Below are 12994 nucleotides of genomic sequence, written 5' to 3' on the forward strand. Positions count from 1 at the left end.
GACCAGATTTTATTCTTCTGTTGCCCTGAATGCCAAAGTTGCCAACCTCCAAGCCTATATGGTGGCCTACCAAAAGTTCTTTGGGACAAGATGGCTTCCTTCATCCCTATCTGCCTGAAGAACAAAAATCTGCAGCTATGGACTTCTATGCCTGAGGCCCTCTCTTTGGTTAACCAACAGTCCCACTCAGCCAGACACTCCATCGACTGTTCAGCTAAAATCATTTTCGGTCGTGACCGTCACAGGTTTGCTTGGCTCAGGTCCACAGATCTTACTGATAAAGCCAGAAACAAAACTGAAGACCTTCCCTTTGATGGCGAGGGCCTGTTTGCAGCCAATACAGACAACCTCTCAGCACTCTGCCCAAAAATTGTCTAACTGGTAAATACCTTGGGCGACCACAAATAAATAACAATACAAGAAGCGTGACAGATCAGCTCTTCTCTTACCTCACCGGTCTCTGGAAACTTCCCAGTAAAGGGCTCTTCACAACAGTCTTCAGGAAGACCCTGTAAACAACACAACAACAACAAAAAACCAGCACAACAACTCAAAATCAACAACAATCTTGAGAAAGCCTTCTTCCTCTTCTAGTCCCATTTTTTGACAACTCCACCGAGATGACACCACATCCATTCTCTCTCTCCCCTGTCGGCCCCTCGACCCAGGCTGTCCATTTTTTACGACCAATGGTGTCAAATCACCTCCACACCTGGGTCCTTACGTCGTTTGGGCTACACCATAGAATTCTCAATATTCCTCCACGTGGTGTTTTCTGTTCCACTCCGTCTTCCCCTACTCTCGAGGAAAGATTGTCTCCCTTCTGGACAAATTCTTCCAACTCTCGCCTCCCGATGGGGGACTCCACTTGGACCTCTTCGCCACTCTGGACAATGCCCGGCCCACAATTCTGCACCAGGGCAGGCAGGGGATACGGCTCCCTGGAGATGCATTCCTACGCAGTTGGAACCAAGACTTCCTCTAGGCCTCACTACCACTTGTAGCAAAGTTTGTGACCAAGATGACCAAGACAGAACCAACGCGATTCTGCTGGCCCCCTTCTGGCTGAGACAACCCTGGTTCACCCCCCTGCCTCCACCTGTCCAGGGTCAATACTTCAAACTCCCGAGTTGGCCGGACCTTCTGTCTCACTCTCATTGAGTGGTCCTTCATCCAGACTCCTCAGTTTACACCTGACAGCTTGAGGATCAGACCCTGAACCTCTGAATTGCTCAAGGTCTTGTCAGCTTCTAGAAAACTCTACCAACGATCCTACTCCTACAAATGGAGTCACTTTTGTGAGTTTGCTACAGCTAGAGCTGAACCCTCCAGTCCCGTGAGCCTTTCTACAGCCTTACACTTCCTTTTACACCTTCGTGATCAAGGTTTGGCCTTCTCTTCCCTGGAGGTCTATTTGTCTGCCATTGCCGCCAACAGCCTCCTGGTTCACCACGCCAACTATGAAAAAGTTCTTCAAAGGCCTCCATTACTATCCTCCGATGCCTCCTAGGCCCGACATGGTCTCTATCTTTGGTGCTTACGCAGCAACTAGGCCTCCCTTTGAACCTTGGGCTCAGCCTCCTGAGACTGTTGACACAAGGTGTCTTCCCTTGTGGCCATAACTTCAGCCAGACGTGCTTCTGAATTGACGGCGTTGCATTCTGATGAGCCTTTTCTTGTTTCCACAGAGACAAAGTGATTCTCAGATCAGACATCTCATTACTCCCTAAGATGGGTTCCCCCTTTCCACCTTTCTCAAGACATTGTTCTACCCAATATCTACCCAGACCCATCTACGCCTTGTGGAAAAAGACTATGCACATGCTGGATGTCCGCCGTGCTTTGGCTTTTTTTATGTTCAACACTGCTGAGTTCAGGTTGACCAAGGTTGTTTTGTTTGTTACGGTGGTTCCAGGAAGGGTCACCCTGTTTTCTGCACAAAGATTTTAAAAATGGATTGCTCAAAGACTATTTCTCTGGCTTATGAGCTGACCAAACACCTCTTCCTGTTGGTGTATGTTCACACTCAACCAGGGCTGTTGCTTCCTCTGCTGTCTTCTTAGAGGTGTCCCTCTACCTGATGTCTGCAAGGCAGCCACATGGTCCCAGCCTTCAATTTTTGTGGCCCCAGCCTCCACTACCAGCTAGATTCCAGTCTCGTCGGATGCCATTTTTGGTCATGCTGTCCTTTCCTCTGTTTTGCAGTGATCTTCCCATCTCCTTAGGTTAGCTTTTTAGGCACCCAGTTGTGTGAGGCACAGAGACCACGAAGAAGAAGAACAGGTTACTCACCTGTAACTGTGGTTCTTCGAGTGGTTATCTTTGCCTTCACACAAATCCTGCCCTACCTCCCCTCAGTCAGGTCCCTGCCATGTTTTTGCGGCAGACTTGAACTGAAGGAGGAGCAAGATTGGCGGGACTGGGCATGCTCAGTGCATGGGAGTGGGAGGGGCTTCCACCAATCTGCTCAGCTTGTCAGCTTCTGAATGGAATCTCTGTGCAGGCGCAATACCCCAGTTGTGTGAAGGCACAGGTGACCACTCGAAGAACCACAGTTATAGGTGAGTAACCTGTTCTTCCATGTTGGTGATTGAGTTGACCCAGGAAGATTGTATTTCTCCTCCACTTAATTTCCATTCTTGCTGCAAAGGAAGAGAGACATAGCCTTCATTTCTGCTCTCCCTTTAGAAGGCTGTTTGTTTTCCTAACTAGATAATAATTCTTTATGTTTCCATGGGGTAGAAGGTTTCCTTGAGAACCAGCGTGACATATTGGTTTGGGCTTCGGAGACAAGGGTTCAGATCCTCATTTGGCCCTGGAAACCCACTCTCTCAGCCTCAGACAGGCTATGGCAAATCCCCTCTGAACAAATCTTACCACCATGTTCAGCCGTGGTGAACACCATGCTAGGTTCGCCTTAGGGTCGCCATAAGTCAGAAGCAACTTGAAGACACAAAACAATAACAAAGAAGGTTTCCACTGCTGTGGCATGGAGAGAAACACAGCTGACATGGAAACAAGCCTTTACATCGGGATAGTTTTTTTTTTTAAGTATAGGCTAATAACTTCTATAGTTTCATTAACAAGGTTGTATTTTGTTGCTATTTATGATAATTATTTTAAAGTCAACATTCTAATAATAAAAGATTTATTTTTAATTGATATCAGCATTTACAGTTACTATGATGGCATTTAAAATACATTTAACAGTATATTTTTAGAGAGATCTCTGATGTGTTTGTGGGTCAGTGTTGTCTGAACTGAACTTTTTGGGGTCTGAACTTTGTGCTGATCTGTACAACATACAGTGGTCCTTTCACATTCACAACGGTTAGGGGTGATGGACCCCCGTGAATCTGAAAAACTGCAACTAAAAAAACATTATTCTTTTTGTGAAATCAAAGGCTTTCATGGCCAGAATCCATAGTTTTTTGTGGGGTTTTCAGGCTATGTGGCCCTGTTCTGAAAGGGTTTATAATTAACATCTGCCAGAAGTTGATCACAGAATCATGCTGGAGGACCTACAAATGCCTAGAGAAGTGTTTTCTTTAGGAACTTCTAGGTTCTTCAGCACAACTCTATGGTCAACCTCTGGCAGAGTTGCACTGGAGGGCTTAAAGATTTCTAGAGAGGACATATTAAAGCCGCAAATGATCAAATCCGCAAAAGGCAAAGCCACAAATGTGGAGGGCCAACTATTCTAAAACATAAAACAAAAATGTTCTATTAACTAGCTGTCTGATTTCAGTCTTAGAAAAAGGAGGTAAAATATGAATGATACTTCTGAGTGTTTTTAAAAGGGAAACTGACAGTTTTTGAATGGCAGTCTCTTTCACGTTGCCTTTTGTGCCCATCTTAACTTTCTGTTCCTTGCTTTTTCTGTTCTTTTCTCTTTTTTTCTTGTTTGTTTTGCAGGAAGTTCAATCACATTTGTGAGCAAACCCGGTTCAAAAACTGAATGTGTTTGTTGGAATACTTTCAACCTGTAAAAAGGGAGTTAAAACTGAAATGCAGACTCAACAGTAATCGTTTCATTGTTCCCTCATAGCAGGGAGTTGGTAACTCTTTACATCAGGTACTCTGATGTGATATTTTTTTATTTGGTAAAGTTTTGCAGCTTGTAAGAAAGGTGGATCTTCTGCTGTTCTCTGTTCTGTTCTGCTTCTTCTTCTTTTTAAAGAGAATTGAACAAGTAAACCTGATTAACCTTCCTGTTTCAGCATGTTTGACAGCATTCATACGTAATGTATGACAGCATTCATGGACTAAAAGGGTACTTAGAGCATTGAGTAAATTTAGGGGGATGGAAGAAACTGGATTGTTATGTATGTGAAAACAGATTGACAACTGTTGCTTGTGGAATAAAATACAAAGTGGGTTTACCAGTGAGCAGGTGATTCAGAAAATCATAGGTAGGTAAAACTACTCGTCCATCTAATTTAGGAATGGGCTAACTATTTCTGGGGACCAGTCCCCTGACCACTCATGCTCACAGCCCCTTGTGTCCTACAAGTCTCTTTCTGAGGGGATGGATTGCACAATCCTAGTCTGTCACAAATGAACATCTGCCAAAAGATCTTTACTGGACTTGGCATGGATCATCCAGTTACTACATGAACCCTCCCAGGGTCGTCCTCTGCTCTACAACACTTTGCATATGCCTTTGCTGAGTGCTGTAATGCCCTTTTTTACCTGCCTTCTTTTATAGTGGTTGAGAAAAACTGGGAATTTTTATTTTTCAATTTCATCTTTTTGTTTCCCTAGAATTTCTGAATCCTCTTTCTCTATTAAATAGCATTCTTTCTGGGACTAAGACAAGACAAATGGTCCAAATTCTTGATTGGATATCCACTGTATTTGAGGGAATTTTTCTACAGTCAGTTTGAGATCTCTGCTTTGGGCTTTCTTTTACTAAGCAACACAGTTCACAAGACATTAAAGGAGAAGTTGCAGCTGTATTTTTGAACAACTGTACATTTTTACTTTTACATGATTAGCATTCGTTTCCCCATACAGCTGCCCTGGAAATCCTTCCTTTTTTCCTCCTTTTATCTTCACCAGACAACAAAGCAACTGACATGATCCAGTCAGCCGTTAACCATCAATAGGATTTAAAAGTGCTTGTCTATGACTGGATCTAGTCTGTCCATACTGTCACATTAACTGAGTTTTTTCCCCTGCATAAATAAAAGAGCAGGATTTTTCATCTGCTCAGCATGGCGGCATTCGTTTTGTAAAGTATCCATTTGACTTGAGATTAAGTAGCACAAATAAGTTCATAAATACAAATTGCCTTGGAAAGTGTCTGTGAACAAATATATTTTTGCTTTATTAATTGTTGGACAGATTGTAAAACAAAAGACAGCAGCCTTGGGGACCTCAGTGGTAGGATGCAAAATAAGCCCCCACTTTATGGCATTAATTATTGCTAAATTAGCAGATGTTCAGCAATAAATTAAATAAGGCTTCTGTGTATATTTTTACAGCATAGATTAATAATTGTTTTGAAAAAATGCTGGCAGACACCTTGCCAGGATCTCTGTCTTCCTTTAAACTTAATAATGGCTACAGTCCATCCCATTAGGCCCATTAAAATCACTGGGATTCGACATGCCAAAGTTATTAATCCAACCTGCATTACATTTTTAGACATGGGAATGGTTTTGGAGCATGCTTCCATAGCCTGAAATAGTAATGTGAGACCCGACTCAAAGGAAGAAACCAGCAAGCTAATGCAGGCTCTTATGTCCCATTCCAGTGTACTTTTAAGGATGGGACTGAAGGATTGGTCACTTTAAACTCTGCAGAGTTCATTCTATCTCTCCTGGCTTTAAAAAAAATAGAGCTTCCAAAGTGTTCTGGGTGTAACCTATTTACCAACTGAGCTCAAACTACTGGCTCCTGACAGATGTTTTTAAAGAAAAGAAAAACTAAGCAGCTACTCACTGTATTTGTTGACTGTTTTAACTAGAGTGCGCTTCCATCTTCAGGCAGTCTGTTTGAGCACCCAGACTGTATCCGAAACATGGTTTAGTAGGACTAAATCTGAGCAAACAGTCTGATTCAATTAATGTTCCTTATAAGCCCTAGTTGTTTTAGAAAGACATTAAACACAGAAAGAAGGGAACATACTAACTCCTCTACTTCCTTGGTCATTTTGGTTGTGTAAAAAGACACAATTCTGAAGAGCCTGAATTTGGAATTTTCAGATTTCTGTTTTTAGTGGAGACCCAAAAGAGAGGCCCTCCTTCTCAGAACCATTTCTTTTCACACTATCAAAGCAAGGACAGAAAAGTCGGGTTAGCACACTCCATTTGTGACGCCTGAATAGGCCTTCAGTTACGTGGGAGTTATTTTCTTATTTTTTGCTTCCTCCACCACTTCAGTAACATTGAAATGGATGAGGTAGGAGGCAAGAACTGTACAAATGCCATATCAAGCCACTTGATCCTTTCTAGGTGATTTTACACATGCACACCACCCACATTTCTACCACTTGAATGTAGGGAACAACTGTGAAGGAAGTGGCTGCTGTGACGCTATGTTCAAATATGGTGTCAAGATGTTCTCCTGAAAGAATGTTAACTGCAGAAGTGGGCAAAGTCATATTTTGCAATGTGTGAGAATGGTTACCTTTTGGAAAATTAAAATTACATCTGGAGGGGGGGGAGTGAAGATTTGTCATATGTAAACGGAACTAAAATGTTATTAGCTAGTTAGAGCTTATTGTCATGTTGTAGTCTGAATGGATCTCTTAAATGTTTCACTTAAATAAACACTGTTGTTGCACTGGACATTAAATCTGGCAACTGTTGAAGCTGTAGCTTTGAAAAGTTATTTTTGAACTCCAGAATCCCCCAACCAGCATGAATTACTGGCGTAGAATTGCAGTAAGTTTCTAAGCTCTTCTGGGAGCATATGAATATAATGCCATTTGAGAAGGAAGGCTAGGACATACTTCCCCCCTCACTGTGCATACACTTGTTTCTACAATACTGGTTTAAATTTCCAGCTTAAAGTCTGTAACCTCCTAACCATTATGCAGGAAAGTGATCAGTAGAGAAAGACAACAAAAGTAAGGGCATGTGTATTAAACTCTCAGTCCAAGCTAGTAATGCTGTTCCTGACATTTCCAGTTTCAACAGTTAACTTGCATATCTATTTTTCCCAAACTGAACACTAGCATGTTAGCCAGTGGGATTTAGCCTAGCTCTTCCAGATATTTTAGTTTGCCATAGAAAGGGATGTTTGTGTGTTGAGGAAAATGCTTGACCATACAGCCTTCTCACTGCTATTCAGGTCTTTTTTTCTTTTCTTAATCTTGCCAAGTAACCTTCAGTCCCCTTAAAAGAAGACAGTTCCCCCCATATTTAGGCCCAGGGTGAGGGACACATAGCCCTCCAGATGACATTGGGTTACAACTCCCATCACTTCTCCCAAACTTGGCAATGGTGAGGGATTATGGGAATTGCAGTCTCGGAGGGCTAGATGCTCATCTCTGGCATAGGCTTAACCACATGTTGTGGCAACAAGATTTACTTGGAGCAATGTACAACAAACCCCAAATATCACAAAAGAATGATACCTTTATTAGCCAACCAAAATGTTGAAAACACATCATGCAAGCTATTTAGAGCATCACTGGCTTCTTCATCTGAGGCAAAGATGTTAAGAGTGGCAATGTTCAGCAAGCCTACATTTTTGGAGCTGCGTGTAAGTTCTCAAATATAGCTAATTCAGCATTCATGTGTGAATTGCTGATGTTCAAGGAAAAGAACATACTATTAGGTACCCGTTGGGTTTAAACTTAGGACTGTAAAGGTTTGCACCAAGTATGGATGGGCATGACTTTAAAATACCTGTTATGCTGTACAAAATAAATACTATGGGATAGTGTTGTTTTCTAGTTACACTTTTGCACAGAAAATGCTATTCTGGAGTAATGATTCACCTTTTTGACAGCTGAAACTATACACTTAGGTCTAGGTTGAGTTACTTATCCTACCTAGAGGAGATCCATTGAATTAATGAGATTTACACAAGTGTTGATTTCCCATTCATTGGATCTGCTCTATTTGTGACTAAGAAATTTAAGACTAGGCTTCGAAATTCCAGTTCCGTCTGAGCTTTTTTTTTTAGTTCTTAAAGTGTTGGGAAATATCTCAAATGCACACAGTTGTATTCTCTCAGGCAAAGTGTTTCCAGCTGCTTGCTCTCTGTTTTCATCTCAGGCCATGTGCGTAAGCAGATTCTTTGCATATGTGGAAAAAGGAGCCCTTTGCTCAATATGTCCAGGGGTATCTTTTGCCTTTCCCTGTTGCTTTTTCCTCCGTTCCACATTGGATTCCAGTGGAGACTTCCCACTTGATGGCAAATAGACTGGAATTTCTGGGCAGATTTTTTAAAATGTTCGTACTTATAATGGTTCGTACTGAGCATTGCATATATGCCTGTTCTGCGCTTTGCTGTACTATGAATAAAAGGAAATGTGAAACGATCAGAAACTATCTGTGCGTCAGAGGGCTGTGAATTTCCTTTGAGAAGCCCTCTCTGTTATTCAAATAAAAAATCTGTATCTACTTTTCTATGCATTAGGAGATTGAAGTAGTGCAATGGAATGAAACGTGTTTTTTCCTCATGCATATGTTCTACCTTTTTAAAAAAAGTGAAAATATTAATTTTACAAATGTTCGGGTGAAGCAACCTCTAATCTTTTTTGCTTTTTAAGTAACGAAGAGCATCACTGTTGATGGGTATTACATACTCTTACGTGTTTCAGTGCATCTTTAAATTGAAATAAAAGTGTGGATCAGCCAGCTAATATTTAGTTAATGTGAGAAGTTCATAAACGTGATGTTTAAGAACTGTAAATTGTTTGGCTTATTGTAACTGTTCTAAAGCACAGGCTTTGTCTTTCCCTCTACGCAAAAGACAAAGAGGATTTAGGATGTCCTGTTTTTGGAACAGATCTGGTGGGAAACCTGTTGTTAGTGAATAAGGCCTAGTCACCTTCTCAGGCAATTTCTTCTGTAAAGAAGGTGGCGCACAGTTCTTCCAACTTTTCGGAGTGATTTCAAAAATTAAAAAGTTTACTCATGGAAATGCTTCCTTTTTTTCTTTTTGCTCTGATTTTCCTATATGGGCTTGGATTCTGAGCCAGCTAAAGCACACAAAAATTCTGCACTTGGAATACTCTGTTCCGTTTAAACACACGTGTTGACTTCACATAGTGTGAGGAGTTGGCACTGTTGAAGCATCTAGCACTGTGTTTCCCAAACTTTTGTCGTCCAGATGTTTTGGATGTCATCTCCCAGAATTTCTAATTGTTGGCTAAACTGGCTAGGGCTTCTGAGCGTTGAAGTCCAAAACACCTGGAGGACCAACGTTTGGAGAACATTGATCTAGGAGATATTGGCTGACACCGGAGCAGCCACCCTCAACTGCTCCTCTTCATCATCATTGTTCCAGCAAGGGCTCTTCAACCTTCTTTTACTCTGGCCCTGAGAATAATGGTGATGGAGAAAGGGAGCATCTACTTTATCCTTGCTCAGTTTTCCTGTGTGGCATGGCTAAGGCGGAGGAGCAGGAGAAGTTGGCAGCAAGGCTGGATGAGAAAACAGACTCACTAAAGGAGGGTGCCACATGAAGGAGCTCTTTCCTCAAACAAATAGCACTGCCACAGGCCTAGCTCTGTGACTCCCAAACTTTGGTCCTCCAAATGTTTGGTGACTTCACCTCCCAGAATTTGTGACATTTGGGGCTTCTGGGAGCTGAAGTCCCAAAGCCCTGGAGGACCAAAATTTGGGAACCGTTGGAACCGATTCCTGCTGCCTTTTCACCTTTTCTTTGCAAGCTGTGGCAGAAGAAAGGCCAAGGAGCAGCAGTCTTTGTGTGTCTACTTGATGGCAATGATGCCACTTGGACCCATGGTAGGGTTGCCTTATGACCTGGTTGGTCATGTTTTACCCAGATTTGAAGCCTGCTACCTAGTGTCCATTTGGACTGGTTTCCAAGTTTTCCTTACCAAAAAACAAAACATTCAAGCCTATTGTTTTGTGAGAAGTGAGCCTATTTGGCATAGGGTTTTGAGGACTGTTCTGACCCAAGCTTTCCTGGTGCTTTTGTTGGGAGAAGCACCATGGGGAGGGGATGGAGAGGGGTGTCAGGTTGCTGGTATGGCACAGCAGCAAGTGTCTCCCTACCGCAACCGTGGAAGGGATGAACCGTGAGGCACAAATAGCCAGACCCTCTGAATGGCAGGGAACAGTACAGTTCACCGGTCCTGGCATCTTGCTGCTTGAGGCAGTCCCTTCACTCTGCCCAGTGAGAAGGTCAGCCCTGTTCATGGACTACAGCACAGTTCAGATGCAGGGAGTGTGACCTCAGATGGCCGATTCTCGGACACATTCTTGGATAGAGGAGAACCAGTCGAGTGCGAGGGAATTGAAATGCAAAACACACAGTGATCATTAGCTGGACTCTGGTCATTAACAAACAGTAACTGGGCGGTTGCCCATTCAGCCCAACATACATGAGCTGGTTAACAATGCTTTTATTGTGACAAAAACCTCAACAAGGCAAAGAATGTTAAACTAGACTATTATTCTAGTTAAAGGAAAGTATTGACTCAGTAGCTCTGATAGATACCGCTATTTGTTTTCTCCCGGGCAGTTCCTATTCTTTGCTTAGATTCTTCCTCTGGCAATTCAGGTCTCATGTACACTGCAGCAATAATGCACTTTGACACTGCTTTGACTGCCATGGCTCAATGCTATGGAATTCTGGGGATTGTAGTTTTGTGACATATTTAGCAACTTCTGCCAGAGCTCTGGATCCCCACTAAACGAAAAATCCCAGGATCCCACCGGGTGGCACCATGGCAGTTAAAGTGATGTCATACTACATTATTTTTACAGTGTAGGTGCAGCCACAGACAACAGCCATGCTCTTCCTGTGATGCTGGAGGGGAGGAAAGAATAGGGGAATTTCAGCACAGAATAAGTAAAGAGATAGTACAGGAATATCTGGTTAATCTAAACGAATATAAATCTCCAGGACCAGATGAACTACCTCCAAGGGTATTAAAAGAACTGGCAAATGTAATATTGGAGCCATTGGCAATAATCTTTGAGAACTCCTGGAGAACAGGAGAAGTCCCGGCAGACTGGAGGAGGGCAAACATTGTCCCCATCTTCAAAAAGGGGGAAAAAGAGGATCCAAACAATTATCGACCAGTTAGTCTGACATCAATACCAGGAAAGATTCTAGATCAGATCATTAAACAGAGAGTCTGTGAACATCTAGAAGGCAATTCCATAATCGCAAAAAGTCAACATGGGTTTCAGAGAAGAAGTCATGCCAGATAAATCTAATCTCGTTCTTTGATAAAATTACCAGCTTGGTAGATGAAGGGAATGCTGTGGATATAGTATATCTTGATTTCAGTAAGGCTTTTGACAGGGTTCCCCATGACATTCTTGCAAACAAACTAGTGGAATGTGGGCTAGACAAAGTAACTGTTACATGGATTTGTAATTGGTTGACCAACCAAAGCCAAAGGGTGCTCAACAATGGCTCTTTTTCATCCTGGAGAGAAGTGACCAGTGGGGTCCCACAGGTGTCCGTCCTGGGTCCAGTGCTATTCAACATCTTTATTAACTACTTGGATGACAGAATTGGGGGCATACTTATCAAATTTGCAGATGACACCAAATTAGGAGGAGTAGCTAACACCCCAGAGGACAGGATCAAAATTCAAAATGACCCGAATAAACTAGAAAGTTGGGCCACAGCTAACAAAATGAACTTCAACAGGGAGAAATGTAAGGTACTGCACTTAGGGTGGGGAAAAATATGCACAGATATAGGATGGGAGACACCTGGCTGAATGAAACTACATGTGAAAGGGATCTGGGAGTCCAAGTAGACCACAAGTTGAACATGAGCCAACAGTGCAATGCGACAGCTAACAAGGCCAATGCAATTTTAGGCTGCATCAGTAAAAGTATAGTATCTAGATCAAGGGAAGTAATAGTGCCACTCTATTCTGCTTTGGTCAGGCCCCACCTGGAATATTGTGTCTAGTTCTGGGCACCACAATTCAAAAAGGATCTTGAAAAACTGGAGCGTGTCCAAAGGAGGGCGACTAAAATGGTGAAAGGTCTGGAAACCATGACTTAAGGAGCTGGGGATGTTTAGCCTGGAGAAGAGAAGGTTAAGAGGTGATACGATAGCCCTGTTTAAATACTTGAAGGGGTGTCATACTGAGGAGGGAACAAGCTTGTTTTCTGCTGTTCCAGAGACTAGGACCCGGAGCAATGGATGCAAGCTACAGGAAAAGAGATTCCACCTCAACATTAGGAAAAACTTCCTGACAGTAAGGGCTGTTCGACAGTGGAAAACACTCCCTCTGAGAGTAGTGGAGTCTCCTTCCTTGGAGGTCTTTAAACAGAGGCTGGATGGCCATCTGTCGGGGATGCTTTGATTGAGAGTTCCTGCATGGCAGAATGGGGTTGGCCTTTGCGGTCTCTTCCAACTCTATGATTCTATGCTCTCATTTTTAGAAAACTGATGGCAAAATGATGCCACTGGAACCTGACAGGAATACTGACAGGAACAAGGACTGTAGCCAGGAAATCAGAAGAAGATTAAGAATGGGAAGAGCGGCTATGAAAGAACTAGAAAAGATCCTAAAATGCAGATATACAACTGAACACAAAAGTTAAGACTCATACAGGCCATTGTATTCCTTACCATTTGAGAGCTGGACAGTGAGGAACGCAGATAGGAGGATGTGGTGCTGGAGAAGAGGGCTGAGGATCCCAGCCAAAAAGGATCCTTGACAGCCTGAGGATCCCAGCCAAAAAGACAAACAAATGGGTCCTGGAGCAGATCAAGCCAGAAATCTCCCTGGAAGCCAAAATGACAAAACTTAGGCTGTCATATTTTGGACACATCATGGGAAGCCACGACTCATTAGAAAAAACAATAATGC

The 12994-nt window shown here is 42.7% G+C and overlaps 1 protein-coding gene across 1 annotated transcript in view; it reads left to right on the plus strand.

The window, feature by feature from the left end:
- Positions 1 to 9098, plus strand: part of CHFR (checkpoint with forkhead and ring finger domains) — a 47575-nt gene extending 38477 nt beyond the window's left edge. Inside the window, 1 exon segment of the mRNA XM_042441612.1 lies at positions 3916 to 9098. Coding sequence (XP_042297546.1) covers positions 3916 to 3958 — 43 coding nt within the window. The 3' untranslated portion in view covers positions 3959 to 9098.
- Positions 9099 to 12994: the final 3896 nt, after the last annotated feature.

This window comes from Sceloporus undulatus, chromosome 10 (genome assembly GCF_019175285.1).
Source record: "Sceloporus undulatus isolate JIND9_A2432 ecotype Alabama chromosome 10, SceUnd_v1.1, whole genome shotgun sequence".
Lineage (NCBI taxonomy): Eukaryota > Metazoa > Chordata > Lepidosauria > Squamata > Phrynosomatidae > Sceloporus > Sceloporus undulatus.